Consider the following 19,685-nt stretch of genomic DNA (forward strand, 5'->3'; position numbering starts at 1 on the left):
GCTCAGTAAGTTTCTCATGGAGCTTCTAAAGGATTTTTTTCCCCTCTGAAAAACAGCCACACATATTCATTTATCGAACTGGGATATATGGGTCCAATACTAACAAGTATTGACTAAAGGAAGTCGTTACCATTGATTAATGTTCACTCAATATAATGGGTAGGTGTGCTCAAAGCACATTTATTGGTAGATCTGATTGACAGTCTATTTATCCTGCTTCAATTGACATGACAGCTGAGTGGTTTATTATTCCGCTTGACCACTCAACTGCATACCACCTCTTGTCCTTCCCCACTGCGGCAGAGCAAAACACCTCGTAAAACTCCCTGCTGTGTGCCTATCTAAGCCAACCACTCACCAATCTATCCCTCAACCTGGAGCAGGAATGGTTGTGTGTTTATGATGAGAAGGATAAGAGTGGAAAAAAGTGAAAGGGAGAAGGTAAAACAGGAATGAAGAGGGAGAAGAGTTATGCCGGCGTTCATCCTTGTTCAGCTTGACTCTCGCCTGATTGAAGGGAAACGTTGGCTCCACTGATACGGTGCTTTCCTCGGGACGATAAATCTGGGTAAGCACAGGTAGAATGGGGAGAGCTTATCTTGCACAGAGGTGTCAGAGTCCAGCGTTCAAAAGCTGTTATCGCAGACACTCACATAGAATATGTGATTTAAGAAATACAATCTTACACATATTCAGCTTTGGTGTACAGTACAGGAAGACCGGTGATATCCTATAGTAGTGTAGATGGAGTATATACATAGTATCTACAGCATAGTATTATATTCAGGCACCAAAAATCCCATATATAGAGTCCTCTCCATCTCTTTCAACTTCTAAATACTGCTTGGATTTGAGATTTTACAAGATAAACTAAACATTTTAAAGAATAACAAAACACAAACAAAAAACCCAGAGTGGGCCACTGAAACAGACTAACATAAGGGTTTAACATAAAGGGTCTTGTTACAAGTCCTCTGTTAGTACAATAGAATATAGCAAAGCATTAATACAGATCTAGGATCCCTCATGCAGAAAAATACACTCATATAGACTGACCCATGTTGCCTAATGTAAAAATGTACTAATAAAAAGTCTCCATATGGAACAGGTAATGCTTTAAATTGTACAAATAAATTGTTTCCCCTGTGATTTGGACAGGGGACTCACAGATACACTCACTTTGTTTTGGTGACTAAGTACATAATAGTCGTGTGTGTAAAGACTATTTTTTGCTCACTCTAGAGGTATCCTCTGAAATCTCTCTAGGACTTGTTGGCACATTTCCAGAGCATCTTTCATGAAAAAAAAAAATCGACTTTGTCTCCTCTTCAAACATGACGTCAATATGTAAACTACAGGAGCCCTAATGGTCTGAAGTGAATATTGAAAAAGCAATAGACGAGCAGCACAATCCCAAAACGCAATCATCATCACAGTGTAGACAAACGTGAGATGTAATGCTTTTTAAAACTCCTGTCATCAGTTCTCATTGTTCTCAGCAGAATAGACCTCATTAATGTGGCCAAGGTATTGACTGTCAAGTAACAGTAGTGTTCTGATTGCAGAGGCGAGGAGTAATGTCTCTTTAGGAGGTTCTACTTCAGCTCCATTTCAGGTATACTGGAACAGATTTGGCTATTGGTGCAAGTTAGTCATTATGCCCCTGTTACACCCAATGATATGGTGGTCACCAAGACAACATGTAAGGAAAATTATGTCAATAGAGACTTGTTGGAGAAATGATGGGCATTGCAAACTTGGACTTTGGCTAATTGGACGCATCATGTGGGCTCTGGTGGGCTGTTTACCACCTTTAAAATAGACAAACTCCTACAGGATGAACAGCCCAACCTTCATACATTTCATATGATTTTCTATTTGTTTGTGTCTGGTGTGGGTGTTGTGCACTTCTCTATGTAACAGTTTATGTTTTTATGTAACACAGATACTCTGTTTTTAGCTCTAGATGTGTCTGTATGTGTACATTTCTTTTCTAACTTGTTATACGTTTTATCTCAGAGGCTGGGCGTTTATATGTAGCCATGCCAGTGTTATGGTGTTGCTTTGATTTTGTCCAAAATGTAATCATCTCCTAATATTGCTGCACTCCCACATCTACTGGAGTCAACTCAAGCCAAAGAGGAGCTGACTGCCAAGACCCTATCATACCTGCCTTCACTCCCACTTGCTCAGCTTGGATTCGTGTGATTCATTCTTTTCTGTCTTTATGTTGCTTTTTACAGACCATTACGCCCTCTACCTGATGGGTTCATTGACAATGCCAACAAGGACATAACCATACACTTTGAAGCTACATTTTTAGAGCAATATGCAGTTCATTAAGTGCAAAACATTTTGTAGTTGGGGATGTGTACGTGATGTAAAATTCAACTAATATTCAGTTTGATTCTTAAATATTCACTTATAAAGATTACCCTTTGAATTAGGAAAACTGAGCCAATTATAGAGCAAAATACAATTTGAATTAAAGTGCTGCGAGGATATATATTTCATTAAATTTTAAACACTCAATATGGAGGCAATTTGAAAAGATTCTGATTAAACTCAAGCCTGCTTTGAAAAATCAATATTGCATACCAAATAGTAGAGGCATGCTAAATTAATATTCCTTAACAAAGACAAAAAAAAAGAGAGGAGAAAGTATTTTATAATGCAGCTTTGATCAGTAGATATCTGTATGGGTATAAGTTCTGCACTGGTTGAGTTTTAGGTTTGTGATGATACTGTGTGTATCCATAAAGACTGCATCATCTTGTAGAAGGCGATGCTGAAACCTCACTAAACAGTTTTCTCGTTTCATATGAATGGAAGATGTAGGAGTTAGAAATAGAAAAAAAAAAGTATCGTTGCTCTTTGAGCTTCTTGTTATTCTCAGTATTCTGTTCACCCGGGAGGTGGGGACAACGGAGAGAGGAGGCGCTAAGATGCTGGTTGTCTGTTTTTTGGGGGGGGGGGGATTTGATTGGTAAGAGTCAGCCGCTTTCATTTTGTCATGTGGTGTCTTTTTTCATTTCTGGGCAGATCTTTCACTGCAGGGCTAGTTCCATTCACTTGAATTTATTATTTCTCGCACAGAGGAAGTTGATGAATTTGAATATCTGTGAGCGAGTTTGTGTGTGTGCCTCTGCGTGCATTAATGCTTGCTCGCGTGTGTGTCAGTGTGGATGGGAGCGATGCTTTCATGGCCGTCTCAGATCTCTCTACCTCACAGTTCGACAGAGCCAGGGTGCCGGGAGGAAGAGAGAGAGAGAGAGAGAGAGACAGAGAGAGAGAGAGAGAGAATGAGATATAATGGGAATGGAGGGTGAAAGAAGGCTAACACAATCTTTAATGAGTTTCCTTGGCTCTCTTTTGCCTGTTTCTGGGTCACGGTCCCCTGGCTGAGGATGTGGGTGGACTGAAGACTATGGAGCAGCAAAAGAAGCGACTGAGCCAAGGCCTGTTGAAATAGACTTCTATATTAAAGAGTCGTCACCTACATAAAGACATGCAGGATGAAAAGCTCCAGCATGTTTTCAGAGCTTTTCATCCTGCAGCGGCAGAAGAGTAGAAACAAGTTGATGAAAACAGTTAAAGATCTTGTTCCAGCCTTTCCTTTCCAGCACAAACTGTGTAACAGGACAGTTAGTCTTAAAGGTTACAGGTCACTTAAACCCCATTACCTCTACTCAATTAGCGGAATATTATGAGCCAACAACAAAAAAGGGAGTGAAATGTTTTTCTTATCATGATTATAGCAAATTCATTTTTTCATCGCCAGTACTGAAACATTGACTTATATATTGGCCGATACGGAGTACCCCTCTAACACCAGTGTGATTGAAAAATATACATGATAGCACCGCACTGAAGACTGAAACTGTTGATGTTTGGGTGCTAATTAGAATGATATCTTGACTGGTGCACTCGCCAATACTCACTACCATGTATAAGGTTATTTCTGAGGCCAATACGGAAACTGCTAATGGCACCTGCATCAGTAGCTATTCTGGTATCAGAGTTGGTTTCTGTATCTGTATTGATATCTGTATTATTAGTAGCTGTATCTATATCTGTATCTGTATTGGTACCTGTATTAGTATCAGTTTTGGAAAATAACTAAAAAACCCTCTTACAAAAGCAGTTACACACTCACTTTTAAAGGCTTTCATAACCGCCCACAGACAAACCCCCCCCTCATTCCCAGTGTGGATGATGACTTTGGTCATTTCTGATTGCCCCCCCCCCCCCACACACACACACACACACACACACACACCACCACCCCTGCCCTTTCATTTCCTGGCAATCAACTTCAATCGGTGGCAGGTATGAAGGCAGAGATAACATTAGAGAGAGAGAGAGACATCGTGGGGAGATATCTGTCCGGCCGAGACATTATTTAGTGCTCCCCAAAGCATCCAGGAGGCAACCTGTGTCAAGACAACAAGGCTCCGGCGTGTCCGCACAGTACTACGTGAAGGGAGGCGGTTAGATGGAAGGCAGGACACGGAAGAATTACTGATGGGCTGATAAACTCTTTTGTTATCCGAACAGTCTGCCTTTCCTGTTTCTGCGCGCCTGTGCTATATGTTTCTGTCTGTCTGCCCGGTTTCCATTTCGATGTCTCAATCTTTGTCTGTCTGGCTGAGTTACTGTTCCCCCCCCCTCGCTCTCTATCTCACCTTCTGTTACTCTGCCTTCTTTCTTTCACACTTGTGAATAATTGATGTCTACCGGTTCGATGGTAAGAATAGAAGAGTTCTGGAGGTGACAAATGGGGTGGCGAATAGCTATGCTCTCTTCAAAGAGCTCGAAAGTTAGCTGTGCTCGCTCATGGCTGTGTTTGTCTCTGTGTGTGTGTGTGTGTGTGTGTGCCTGTATATTTGTGTGCTTGTGAAGTTCTGTGAGCATGTTTGTGTGTGAGGGAGTGCAGTTGTGTGTATGTGATTTAAGACAGGGAGATGAAAGGGAGTTGTAATTACAGGGAAGCGTATCTGTCTACTGCAGAAGTATCCGAGGAATGGCACAAACTGGGCCAAAAGCCTGAGGTCATTAGATGTGCTGCATGTGTGTGAGCATGCATCTGTAAGCTTGTGTGTGTGTGTGTGTGTGTGTGTGTGTGTGAGAGAGAGACAAAAGCAAAGAGAGAGAGAGAGGGAGATCAGCTTATAACTTCTGTTCCTCAGAGTCAACCTCTGAACTCTGCTTCTTATTATTTGGCTCTCTCTCGTTGCTCAGCAGTAGCCGGTTGTGGTTAGACCAAGCAAGGCCCAGTTTCTGTAAATCTACGCAGCCTTATTGCCCGAGAGGAATACCAGAATTTCCTGTGCTCTAAAATACACTTGTGTAAACATTCAAAAATATCAAATGATAGGGATTTCACTGTGTGCTGTGCAAACGGATAATCCCCATCCAAAGAGTGTGGTTATAATACACTGTCCCTCTGCCTCTTGTCTGCTTTTCTTTCTCTCCCGACCCATCTGTTCTCTCTTCTTCTCTGGCTTCTTCTCCCTCCTTTCATCTGTCCTTTTATCTCACCCTCTGTCTCTCTCTCTCTCTCTCTCCACAGTGGACGATGACTTTATTGGTCTCGGGGAGCTGCCTGAAACCTTCCCATCAGACCCCCCAGAGCCGCTGCCTGTGTTTCTGATGGAGCCAGAGGAGGCCTACATAGTGAAGAACAAGCCGGTCAACCTGTACTGCAAAGCCACTCCGGCCACCCAGATCTACTTCAAGTGCAACAGTGAGTGGGTTCATCAGAAGGATCACACGGTGGAGGAGCGCGTCGACGAGAACTCTGGTCAGTACACCAATCAGCTTCTTGCACATTCAGACAGATCCCTGAACAGAAAAGTGACAAATGAACATTTGCAAATTAATCCCCCCCCCTCCCCCCCCCACAATAATCAGTATAATGTCTTTGTCATAGCCTAAAAGTTTTCATTGCTAATGCAATTTATACTGAATGGGTTTTGTGAACTCAAAGCAGTTGTGTAAGAAATCAGCAATAGAATACTTTCATTTTTGGGAGGCTTGTTTTTATGCCTTTATTTTAGAGATATGACAGTGGATAGAGTTTGAAACAGGGGAGAGAGAGAGAGTGGGGAATGAGATGCATTGAAGGGAAGGAGCCACAGGTCGGGGACATAAGCCTCTGCACATGGGGCGCGCACACCAACCGCTAGTCCACCGTTGCCACATCATTTTATTATTTTTATATCAAAACAGTAAGCACTCACTGATCCCTTTAAGCTTTTCCAAATTTAACCAAATGTAAGGCCTTCCCCGACTCAGAATTTCAATCCTCCAATTGAACTCTTTTTTTTTTTTCATTTCAATGCAAGCCTCATGAGACCATCAGAGAAAACATAGACTTTTAAAAGGACTCTGAAACAAAATCATTTGTTTTGCATGTACAAATTACCCAGTTGGTTTGTTTTTGCAGAAAAAAAAAGACCTTCGTAGATTATTTGACAAAGCCAACAACTCAGCTCATAAACCCTTCTGATGTCCTGTGCTCATCGAAGAGCATTTGAGAAACTCTGACTTCTAAAGTGAAACTGCTTTACTGATTATTTGTCAGTTAGTTAGTTTTTTCAATTGTAATTTCAACGAGTGTTTGGTTTAAGAGGAGCACATCTGTGGTTCAATCGGCTCATGAACCGTCATGAACATGGATACATACTGTACTGTAGGATTCGGGTTATAGGTCCCAAAGAATGACCAATACAGTTTCTTAGCTAATTGCTTTAGTTGAATTCATAAAACATATGTAGGATGCAGAATCATCCTTGAATGCCCAAATATTCCATCCAATAATTTCTGTACGTTATAAAGAGATCACCTCTCACAGACTTACATAACTACTGTCATACATTTAGAAAGCAAATTGACAACATAAAAAATAAAGGAGGTAGGGTTGATAAAAACATACAAACACATATTCCCCCAAAAATGCATTCACAGTTTCATTTGATGGATGAGTTGCAAAGTCTCTCTGCAGGAAACACTTGACTCTGAGCCTCTCAATAAGGATATATTTCCTCTATTGGCATTCCAGCATCACCACTTTTGTGCTATGTGTGTTTTTGGGGTGTGTAGGTGTGTGTTTATGTACATGTTTGCACCATTGAGAGGAAGTAGAGGCAGCAGAGCTCCAGCAGGGTTGTTTTTCAGCAGAATTCAGCCCCCAAAGGCACGGGAGCCATTACACACAAACAGCCCAGCACTGATTGGCTGCATTCAGCTGCTCTATTGGAAATTGAGTTCTTTCTGTCGCCCACAGGTACCAATCACTTCACATTTACCCTTTTCATCCCACTGTTATGCCTCACACATGTCTGCATGCTTGCACATGGACATGGCGGCAGCTGCTACTTCACTTTAACATGAATTTTAAGGCATGTGCGCTACATATTGTATTTTAAAAACAGCCGCATAGGTTCTGTTTTCCTGTCAAAACACAGGAATGTTGCAGAAACAGTACAAAAAGTCAATATAAAAAGAGTGTTGTAGTCTGAACAAAACTGAAAGATATGTTGAAAAACAACCTGAATCTCGGCTTGAACTCCTTTCATTTTGACCTTGTGTACTTTAGGAAGAAACACACACATCTGAGGATGTGTTTCATGGTTCTGATTATGACAAAGAAGAGGGCGGAGGTAGCAGTGGCTCTTGGCCTTTGTGTCAGAAGGTTTTGCGCTGAAAGCATCAACACAGAAAACAACCCACACATCACACATGCACCCACTCACAGCAAACCGTATCCACAGGCTATTTACTGCACAGATATTCATTCATTTATGCTCTTGTGCCCCCCACACACACACACACACATCACCACCAGAGCCCAGAATGTGGATGTGTGCGCAGCCTCTCGCTACCCACTCCAATGCTCTCTGATTTCCCCAGATTGACAGAAAAGGAGCACAGATAGAAACTGGCCTGGTCAATAGCACTGATAGTGTAGCCTGAAGAAATTGGATCATTCCCTCTCTGCGCCCTGCTCTCCTAACTCCTGTGTCTCTTATCCTGTCTCTAAGTCTTGGTTTCATGTTGGGGAGTACTTTCACAATGGTCTTGCGAAATGAGTTCAAAGGACGCAACAGACAAATAGAGAGCGTGAGGAAGAAACTGCTAATGTTTTTGTTCATTTAGTTTATTCGCTGCATCCATGACATCTTTATCCAGATGTTTGACAAAGATTTATGAGCACTAAGTTGCTCTTAACCTCATTTAAATACACAGGAGCTGCATTGTAGACTTTGTTTGTGTAAAATAAGTGTTTGGCTCTTTAAATCAAGTCATAGTGTTGATAATAGGCTTGTGCAGAGGATTTAAATCAATTTTCTATTAGCATCAAGATTAACATACAGTGCGAATAAAAACAACTGTTGAGTCCCCATTGGTATTATACAGTACAAGTTGGGTTTTAATGTATTAACATATTTATTAAAAGAAAGTACAAAAAGATTCCTTTAATGTAAAAGAAAAACTGAACAGAAAAATGTTGGTTCAGCTTTATCTTAGTTAGGACTGTTGCACAGAGTCCAGATGTTTACAGCATCTACTTAATACAGACTTTAAAACAGTGATAATTGAAAAAGAAAAACTTTAAACTATATATTTATTCAAGTATTTGGATCATTTTTTAGCTTTTTTTAGGCAACATTTTCCTTCGGATCAGTGTCAAAAAGCCAAATCATATCATTCTCTATTTCCACAGAACACAATAACAGTCGTTTTGAACATGTGTGAATCATCTGCAATGTACTCAACAATATGGGGCTCGAATCACTGATTGCCTTTTCTCAGTACAGTGTTCTTCTCAGCATGAAACAACTTATCTGCCGTCTCCACTGTGACTCAACCTGCGTGACACCTCACACAAGTATATGTTCTGTCCAAAAAGCCTATAATCCAACGCTGCATTACAGCGGCGACATGGAGTGCACATTTTCAAGAAGCATTTGACGCGAAAAACCTCAGTATAAGTACATGACGACAGTACATACAACTTTAAAGGAGGTAGACTTGGAAATTGTAGTTTTCTAAGAAGCAGGTAATCATGTTAAAAATGGAGAATGTTTTTTTTTTCATAGAATAGCAGTCAATTTGGACAATTAAAGATGAGCAAGTATGGGCTTGACTGAAAAAAACAAAGACGGCACCCTGTTGGAAACATATTTTCAAGTTGAACAAGAGGGCAGTAGGGAAGCATTTTGTGTTAACTATGAACATGAGATGTTATGAGACCAACAAGAAGCAAAACATTACGTGTACAAAATGATACTTAGCAGGAGGCGAGAATGAAAAAGTTCTTTGAAGATAGGCGATTCCCTGCAAATGGCTGCCTCCACAGTGATGACTTAGCTTCATTCACTCCTCCTGCTGTCATCTGAACACAGTGTTGAGAGCAGGTTATATTCTGTTGTGAGCAAAAGGAGCATTGATCTGAGCAAATGAGCATCAAATTAATTATAAGTAGAAACCACTAGCTAGGGTAATATACACTGGAGACAGCTTGTCACTCTCTCTGAGGTATGAGGTAGAGGATCAAACAGGAGTGCTCTTCATCTGGCCAGATAATCAGAGCACTTAGCCCCTACCCTCCTGCTTCAGGTCTCCCTCAATGACCAATGCCTCCTCCTCTGCCTGACTGGACTGATCGATAATGCTAGCTGGTGCTAACGCTAAAGAGCTGGGCTCGCTCACTTTAATGACCACATTAATAATGAATCATCTCCAATGAGGAGCCATGCTTCAGCCGGCTATTAATGGGACCTATTGTAGAGTCGTTTCTCTTCCGGCTAATGGCCACATAGACCGGTGTGAAGTAGCCCCTCAGTGCTGCTCCTGACAAGGGACACAATTTCTTTGCACATCTTGATTGCAACTTGAGTGCGATCTGTTTTATTGTTAGCGTTGTAATGCTATACAGTGAGCTGCTAGCTGAGCAAACATGAGGTCACTGGATGAGGTCAGTATGCTCAGATCAGAGCCCTGATCTTCAGCTAGAGTGATCCCTCTGATGTGTTCAAGTGCAACACGCAAGAGTTTAATCCTGCTTCAGTAATGTCTATGAAGTCATGAATGACTCCTAAAGTAGACTTACAGGGTGTTGTCATCATCTCCTTAGGCTGTCTTACAGTGCAGAGGGTTTATTCTTACATCTGACACACAATTCAACGCACTGGAACCTTCTTCTGAAACAGTCGAGAGCAGAAACAGAAAGAATTAACTGATCTGGTGCATGTCTTACACCCTTTCATTCATATCTGCTTATTGTTTTTAATATTGATTTTTACTCTGCAAGTCTGTATGTTATGTTCCCACATCAATTTTTGGACAATCTCATACTTACAGCACACATCACCTATGAAGAATCACATCGGCATGAAGTAGACACAAGACAACCACAGGCACACAAGTGTATGTGAGCACACCCACAATCGGAAGCAAATTTGCACACGCGGCTGTTCGTCTGCCTGCTGTCGCACCGTGTAAATTTTACATGAGAGCTAAGCTTCTGTGTAGGATGTCACTGTGCTGTGCTGTGTGTGTGTGTGTGTGTGTGTGTGTGTGTGTGTGTGTGTGTGTGTGTGTGTGTGTGTGTGTGTGTGTGTGTGTGTGTGTGTGTGTGCCAGAACAAGGAGGCAGTAAGAACGCACTGAACCTGAAGTAAAATGGCATGTTCGTTTTTTTTCACCACCCAGACTCTCTGCATTTTTTATTCAGCTAGAAATTCAGACACCCTTTGTATAAACTCACTTGAACTGCAGGACAGATTCTGAAAACCAAAACGTAAATGTTATTATACACAAAGGCAAAGTGGGACAAACTACTTTAGTCCCATGGGCAGAAATTGTTTGATTCTTTTTTGGGAAGATTCTTACAAGAGCTTTATTGATAAACCCCCCACTAGTCTTTTGAGATTACATAAAAGGGTTCTCAGTACGTCTCAAATTGTTCCTATTTATCTCGAGTTCAGCAGGTAGTGAATCACCATGTAATGATTGGATTTGAGGAAAAGATTAGGTTACTGATTGACTAAACAAGGGAGCAATGATGACTCATTTATTTGTGACCGTTTCAAGGCAGTACATGATAATGATGTCACATCAACACTATATCTCTGAGAGAAGCGTAGCTTAAAATAAATAAATAAATATGAATATTTATTTGTAGAATTCATGTTTCTTATCTTCTAAGATTTTTAATTGATTCATAACTTCCAAAAATCTATTTTTTTATCTATTTAAGGAAGAAATTCTACCTATCTAACAGATGACTGGAGTAGATCCTGAAGCATGAATCCAGAATCATTTCGAGTGGAAAATAGATTCTCAATCGAACCGTGACCCCAAGAATCGAAATTGAGTCTCAAGACACTGAAAAGATTCCAATCTCTAATGAAAACACTTTTTTTCTCTCTCTTCATAAAGCTTTATTCAAAGCATGTCTTATCTCTAACAATGGCTTATTTATTTTAGCAGAAGTATATTTCTACAGGTAGCATAAAACACAGCTGAAACTAATACAACAATAACGAGGATGACGGAGGTGACCTTAAATCTAATATTAGACAGTCTAACAGTCTGAGAACACCTGTATCAAACAAAGTGAATTTCATTAGCTTCAGCCCTGTTGCTCATAAATTGAAAATGCTATATGCTAGCTCTAGTCTTGTACAACTGACAGCCTTCAGAGATCATACCTGCTGAAAACAGAGACATTTGTGGATAATATTATTAGCAGGTTAACGTTTCTGATGAATATTGATTAAATGTTTTTGCACAATGTGAGCCTTTTAATTTGTGTTAGCTAGCTAGTGATTAGCTTCAGTAGCTGTGTGTTCATAATGTAGTTCTCTTTAGTGTCCTTCTTCTACCTTCTTTTCTGGCAACTTGCCTACACAAAGGAATCGTTAAAGGAATAGTTTGCTGGCTAATTTTCAGTACGTAAGGGAAAGATAGGTGTAATTTTTTAATTAGCTAAGTTACTATAACTGTAAACCTACATGTGGATTGTGGATAAGCTTAAAGTTGGTTCTGGTGTGTTGTTCTTTTGGCCTTTTTTTTAAAAAAAATTTACCATTTTTCCAATTTTAGTACAAAACTTTTAATTTGTGTCCGGTAAAGAGACACAATTCTCATCCTGTGCACTAAGTAGGCTACAGAGTGTTGTTGATGTGGTGAAGCAACAATAAGATGTCGAAATCCCACTTCATATAAAGACACGATTCAGAGCAAATGAAATGACTCACAGCTTTTTGACTCATTTGGATAGTCATGTGGGAAGAAATGTCAAAACCCTGAAACATTTGATGAGTATTATTGGGAGTCTATATATCTTTGCATGCAACAATCAGTGCAGAAATCACTAAGTTTTATGTCATTCTGTCAGCCAAGAAAGAAAACTGCTACGAAGCAAGTCAGAAACAAAAATGGAAAATCAAAGAGTGGGTGAAAACCTTGACAAGTCTGCGATGTTGATTTGTAATTTCAATGACAGGATCTGAACTTGTGTTTGTTTGTTGGTTTATTTGCTTTTTAAGATCCCCATTAGTGTCTGTGTTAAACAGTAGCTACTCTTCCTGGGTCTCAATACCTTGACAATATTTCACTTGTTAGATTTCTGTTCTTCCCAGAGGTGGTGCTACAAGCTGATGATGGTGTTGTAATGGTTTAGGAAATGTTTCCTTGCCTCACAAAAGTCTGTTTGGTAGCAACAGGACAATTTGGATGTTTACAGTCCACATTCACATCATAGCTGTGCAGGAACATGACCATGACAGAGCATGAGCATGAAATTAAAGTGGGTCGAAGAGTCATGTAATAAAACACAACTTTCAGGGTGTGGAGGAAGGAATATGCACGACATTTGTTTCAGAAGTGTTGCAGGAATATTGTCTTGAGGAGCTTTTTTTGAGAAATAATTCCATGTATATTAACCTTCTTCTTGTTTTAGGCCTTGAGCGCCCATAGACCTATAAGAACTGGCTTAAAATATATAGGAGATCATCATTTTGTGATGTCATGATTAAACATTTGTCCTTACTAATATCCTGTTTAATCAAAAGGATTGAACTAGACAGCGGCATGAAATTGCATTGGAAGAATCCGTATCTTCAATGAATGCTTCTGCACCCCATAATACATACATATATGCATGTACCCGATTCATAGCCTCTCATACATACACATATAGCTGGGCGCGCACATACTTTTGGAGCAGCGTAATCTGCTCTGGAGGGGCAGCTGTGGGTAGAGGCATTTGTTTTGGGGACGATTTTGTTTGTTTGGGTCCTGGCACCCAGATGAGCAGTAATCAGAGGAGTTAGCAAACAGGATTGTGTTAGCCATGACGCCGAGAATCCTCCCCCACAGGGCCCGGGCCCAAACAGCTCAAAGATTTGGATGTAGAATTGGTGCCAAAGTGACACACACACATGCACACACACATGTGCCCTCACAAACACACACAGTGTCTAAGCATTGGATGTGACTGATGTAAATTGTATGGATTTTTTTTTTTAATATGATCTAATACTGACGATCTCTCCCAGGTGAGACAATCTGCTAATATATTCTGTTTTTCACTTTCCCTTTTTCCTCCTTTTTTCATCTTTTCCATCCCCTCTAATTCCTTTTTTTCACTCTTTCTCCCTCCCTCTTTTTGTGTCTTTTTCCTACAGGTCTGGTGGTGCGAGAGGCCAGCATAGAGATCACCCGGCAGCAGGTGGAAGAGCTGTTTGGCCCCGAGGACTTCTGGTGTCAATGTGTGGCCTGGAGCTCCGCTGGGACCACCAAGAGCCGCAAAGCCCACGTTCGCATCGCCTGTGAGTATCCTCTCTCTGCAAATCCTCCCATTACTCACTCGCTCTTTATCTCCCTCTGTAATCTTTGTATTCATCTCTAAACAAAAACCTCTCAACTGCTGAGGAACTGGGTCTCTAGGACTGACTTGTTTGTCATGACAGATTTATAGATTCTCGAGAGATAGAAGCAGCGAAGAAAAATGTTTAGCTAACGTGGGACTCAACTGTCCCTTTGAACTCGAGTTGGTAAAAAGCCTGCAGAATGAGGATAAACCTGCAGGAACAGAGGGATGCAAAAGTGTATACACACTAGAGAGGCCACAGCACATGTTTATGCCAGCGTTCCCTGTTTTTTTTTTTTTCCTGTAGGTGGTCCTCATTTGTTCACTGCCTTTGTGTATGTCCGCCTACTGAAAAGCACAACACACTTGTTTTCCAAGTAATGAGAAACATTCTGCCGCTTCAAAAGTTTGGGTTCATTTTAAACTGTTCCCAAACGGATGTGCCAATCAAAACTGGGAAAAGCATAATGAAACCCCAGAGAAAATGATGAGAGAAGTAAGAGTATGGCTGTGACATCAAGGCTTCTGCATCACATTGCATAACACAACTGCTTATACTTGTTGTCAAAATTCCACCTGAAGGGACTTCTTTAATAGTAACATCACACTTTCAACTCCTGACAGAGTCATTTAAAGGCGCTGTGAGTGACATTTCCCCACCATGCTACACTGTTTTTGCTTTGTGGCAAACAGACAAAAGACAAAAAAAAAAAAAAATGCAACACCCACTTGCATCAAATATATTATCACTGCTGGAAACGACTGAGAAAGGAATATCACCATCACTTCATGTTTGCAGCTCAGTGCCACTGTCAGAATGATTTCATCTCCTCTGTTCAGTAGCAGAGTATGTGGCCATTTCCACCTGATCTAGTCACTTTAAAAGCATTTAGCAATCATATATCTGCCATCTCAGTTTTTATTTCACCTCGCTCTAATATCTGTCTCTGCATCCGTCTCTATTTTTTGAACAGCTTCCTCCTGTTCCTTGTAGTGTTCCTCTTTGATTCCACTGGATTTCAAACACCACCAGCTCCTCTCATTACTTCTCTTCTTACACTAGCCCAGTGAATCAGAATCATTCCTCTCGGTCTCCCGTCGAGCCCCCAATCCCGCTGCTCCACCTCCTATAATCGCCCATGATGAGCAGCCTTCCAGCGCTAACCCATCCCTCAAATCACAATGGACCCCCTCTTCCCCTCCCATTAGCTTCTGCTGAATGAATTAGCCCCTCTGCAGGGCTTTCTCTCTCTCTCTCTCTCTCTCTCTCTCTCTCTCTCTCTCTCTCTCTCTCTCTCTCTCTCTCTCCAGGCAGGAGCCAGACTCTAGATCCCGTTAGGCTAATGGAAAACTGGGCTTGTTTTTCCTCTACTCTCCCATCATCTAAACACACACAGTTTATTTAGTTGGTGAGTCATAGCCAGCACTGGTGAGTTAAAAGGGTTGCCGTGTTGTGTTGAAGAAGTGGCTTTCAGACACGCAATAACAGGCTGAGAGTATTGTCAGAGTTGTATAGATGCAAGCAAGCATTCCTTGTGATTGCATCTTCCTCTTCTTGTGACCTTAAAAAAAAGAAGCATTTTGATTGCCTTTTATTTTAGAGGAGCAGCGATGGCTTGCAAAAGAGAGGCAGTAAAAGTTTGTGCACAGAAGCAAATTAAATAAATGAATCAAAACAACTGAATTGCCTTTTACAAGGTTGTCAGAGGGTAATATTTATGGTGAAAGCTGAAAATTGATTTTCTTGTTTGTTTGCAGACTTGTAATTTTGCAAATACAAGATATTAAGTAGAAAAGTCCTTCCTTTTATTACGAGTGACTTTATGAATGATTGAACCCAAACTCGACTCACTAATCCTAATCTAAAGGGATGTTGTAATTTTGTTGTACTACCTAATGATTTACTCAGCAAGGAAGAAATTGTTCTTGAGGTATAACACTGGTGTACTTTGGCATGACAAGTAGCCAAACTCACCCACTTTAGGTAATTGTAGTCATATGTGTATCTTCATGAGGGCGAGCGAGGCTGGAAGTGTTTGTCTGCCAAGGAGGGAATGGTGTGACTCCCACAGGAATGTCGACTCAGCTGCTCCCACACCCTTCAGCGTCCCACAGTGTAACATTCAGGGGTTACGAGGAACAAGGAAAGGAGAGACTCAAGAGGGGCAGCATAATTCAAACCCGCAGCCAGTAAAATATACAGTGCAGAATAATCACTCACATGCTACTTACTGCGTGTCATCGAGAGTTATGCTGAAGGTTTTGCAAATCACGATGGAAAAAACAATACAAGCAGTGGGTGTTTAATTTTAGTTTAACAAGCTGTAGCTAAGTTCTACAACAAGTATGAGTAATAAAGGCATACATATTTCAAAATGAATCACAAACGCCGGCCTATACCATTCTTTTTAGTAGGATTATATAGGCCATTGTGTGATTTTGATGTTCTTCACTACAGTTGATTCAGTTGGTTATAGGAGTGGGAAAATTAATAAATATCTATGACTCTTACTCAGGGGTGTGTAAAGAGAGCTGGTTGGTGTGGGCCCCATGAAATCAGATTGGCTGTCCCTGGTTCCACCTAAAATCCTAAACTATGAATGGCCATTTGCCTTATTAAGGCAGGACTGGAGATTTGGGCTGTGTCGCCGGCTGCCGGTAGCTTTCTTCACATTTTAATGTAGCACATTAACTTATTTCAGTTTTTTAATTTTGACTTCGGACATACAATACATTGTTTTTATAGCGTAAAGATTCAGAACTAGAAATTGTATATGCTGCCTCTCTGTAGAGTTACCTTTTCAGGTTAATAAATTAAACAGGAGTATAACTTTAAAAAAAAAAAAGTCTTGAGACCCCTTGCTACTATTGCAGTGTCCCCCCGATGGAAGTACCTGCTATCTACCCTAACAGGGAAAGTACCACGAAGAAGTGAATGGAAATAAGTGGCTGAACATTATGGTCCATTCTTAAAACTGCAGTCAGAAAAGTGTACAGTATGTTCAGCAGCCATTACAGTAACCAATGAAGACTTACATGGACTCTAGTGGCCCTTTAGTTTAGGCCCCGTAGCTTCACCCTTTATTCACATGGGCTTATAATGAGTGTCATTTATCAAACCCATTGTGTTCACTAAAAGTCATTTTTGATTTTTGAAACGAGATTCATTTTACAGGCAATAATGAAACAGGATTAGGGATCATTTAACAGGTGACTACGCCTGTTTTGTTGCTTTATGCTGCTAAATCATGCTTTGATGTAATTTTAGTTCTAGTCTATTGTAGTGCTTTTTTGTAAATGTGTAAAAACATTGGCTCTCAGATGGAAGTATTCCTGCTAAAATACAGGTTAAATAAAAAATCTGGTTTAATAATTGAATATGACTTAACATCATGTTAAACATCGTGAAGTCTGTCACAGTGTAGGAGAAGGAGTGATTCTCCTCCTCATCTGTCATAAAGGGAAACTTTTTTTCTTCTTCTGATGTAATTTGAACTGAGATCTAAACTAACATCATAGTTTTGACATCAGAGCCACAATAAAACAACTCTTTCCATCTTCAAACACCAGGCTCCTGACTTTGAAACGTGTTTCGCTACCTTTCTTTCCTCTCCGTCTTGAGAGAAGCTATTTGTCCTCGGATCAAACTCCACAAAGCTGCGTATTCCCCTCCAGTCATTCTCCCTTTTTTAATTTCATACCAGACATTTACGGGAATTGCTTTCAATTCAACATTAAACCATTCAGCTTTTCATAATACAGAGAAATTTGCAGAGTTCAGCCAGATCCTCCCCTGAAGACACACACATGCTCAGGTTGAATTGGGACACAGGCTCTTAGAGAATCTGTTATTTTAAGCTTCATTTTTCCACTTAAAGAATGAACCTTAAAATGACTATAGGTATTCTTTCGGGCTTGTGGGTGTAGCCTCATCATGTATTCTGTAATAGGAACATGATTGAGTTTCTCCTGGAGGGGGTGAACTGTTAGCTGCGCTCTGTAACACATACTTACTCTGTTTAAGTCAAACGTTTCCTCATGTTGTAGCAAGTGAGCAAAAATAAAGCAAGTAAAGAATCTCTTAATCTGATGTTAGTGATAACTCGCTGGTGATGATGCCGATTCATACACAAACTGTATACTGCCTAAACATCAAAGAGCAGAAAGTTACCTCAAGATGTGTGTGTTATTGCTTATAAAACCATTAAAATTAAGATTATGATTATGATATACATATACATTACACAATGTCCGTATGAATCCATATAGTCACAGCATCCATAAGAAGAAGAAGATGGCATGTCCTTTACGCTCAGTGCATCATATAACTTCTGTCATTCCTTGGTTTGTTTCCATAGAAACGGTACGTTGTAATCAGAAAAGGTCCAGATTAAATATGGTGGTATCAGTAAGTGTTTAGAAAAGACATAAAGTATGGATGTATTACAAATACTTTTTCTGAATATTGCAGCCTAACTGCATTTTGTAGAGTTGATGAATGAAATTAAATAGTGTTTTTCTCACTCACTCCCATTGGTTAGTTCAATATGTCAGCACTGATTTAAATACAACTTCACTTTACAGTCGCTGCCTTTCCATCAGGGCTGGCTCGATGTAACCCTGGTGTTGTTTCTGTCTTCTTTTTAGATTACAGACTGCCGGAATGAGCTTGAGTGTGTGCTCATGTCCTTATACATCACATTACTGAAAATAAAACTCCGATTTGTGTAGAATTGTTGTACGTGGAAAAACATGTTATTTTAGAGCATGCTGTGGTGAATGTGGTTACTGCTTCAGATTAGATTTGTCAGCGAAAAGGCAAGAGTGTACTTGGCAGGAATCTTGCAATGACTATGGAAACATTGTGAACAAAGTTTGGAGGTTTGATTGTAGATTTGATGCTTCGCTTAACTCCGAAAGCTCCAAGTAGAACAATTTACTCCCCTATAAGTTCTCTTCAGTCTTTCCTCTCCTCTTGTTGTGTATGAACCTCCCTCCCTCGCTCGTGTGTGTGTGTGTGTGTGTGTGTGTGTATGCAGCAGGTGATGATATATGTCTAATGGGCTTTGGGGTTCCAGTGTAGCATGACACCCTCAGTAATCCTGCCCTGTCAGCTCCACTATCCCTGCCCTGCACTGCTCCATCAGGGCTCCCACACCACAAAAATATTGGTTTTTCATTGAAGGGCGAGTGATCCCCTTCTCCCTGACTATCTTTCCATCTTCTCCAGTCATTTATCTGTGTGCTGACGGTAAAGGGAGATAGAAAAAGAAAGCATTAATCTCTGTTGCTGTTCGTTTTTCACAGAGGTAATTATTATCGATGGGTTACCCTGCATTTTCTTTCGATGATAAAACCAGCCGTCTCATCTATCAGATATTGATCAAATGTGTGCTTCTGTCTGTTTGTTGTAGACTTGAGGAAAACTTTTGACCAGGAACCTCTTGGAAAGGAAGTGTCCCTCGAACAGGAGGTGCTGCTGCAATGTCGCCCACCTGAAGGCATCCCAGCGGCCGAGGTAAGCGCCGAATTACTTTTACCTGAGCAAGTTTTGAGCATAATTAGCATGTTTGTTTGAAAAGATAAGAGCCAGTATTCATTTTTTACGATCTAGAGAATAGCAGACAGATGTGATCAGACGTATTAAGTCAAGCAAATTATACCTCAAATCCCCTGAACTTGAAAAGAAGTTTATGTTAATACGTTTTTTGCGGTTTATTTCTAATTAAATATCACCATCATTTCTGAGTAATCCTTTCCCCCCCATACATATTTTGATGTTCTTTATTTAAACAGACAGG

At 40.5% G+C, this 19,685-nt stretch overlaps 1 protein-coding gene across 5 annotated transcripts in view; it reads left to right on the forward strand.

Annotated features, from left to right (window-relative positions):
- The window catches only part of unc5cb (unc-5 netrin receptor Cb), a 118,141-nt gene that overhangs the window by 60,359 nt on the left and 38,097 nt on the right, over positions 1 to 19,685 (forward strand). For all 5 annotated transcript variants that reach the window (XM_020629783.3, XM_020629784.3, XM_065965523.1 and 2 more), the window contains exons 2-4: positions 5,573 to 5,803; positions 13,700 to 13,843; positions 19,299 to 19,402. In XM_020629783.3, coding sequence (XP_020485439.1) covers positions 5,573 to 5,803; positions 13,700 to 13,843; positions 19,299 to 19,402 — 479 coding nt within the window. The remainder of the gene's footprint in view (positions 1 to 5,572; positions 5,804 to 13,699; positions 13,844 to 19,298; positions 19,403 to 19,685) is intronic.

The sequence above is a fragment of the Labrus bergylta genome, chromosome 17, assembly GCF_963930695.1.
Source record: "Labrus bergylta chromosome 17, fLabBer1.1, whole genome shotgun sequence".
Lineage (NCBI taxonomy): Eukaryota > Metazoa > Chordata > Actinopteri > Labriformes > Labridae > Labrus > Labrus bergylta.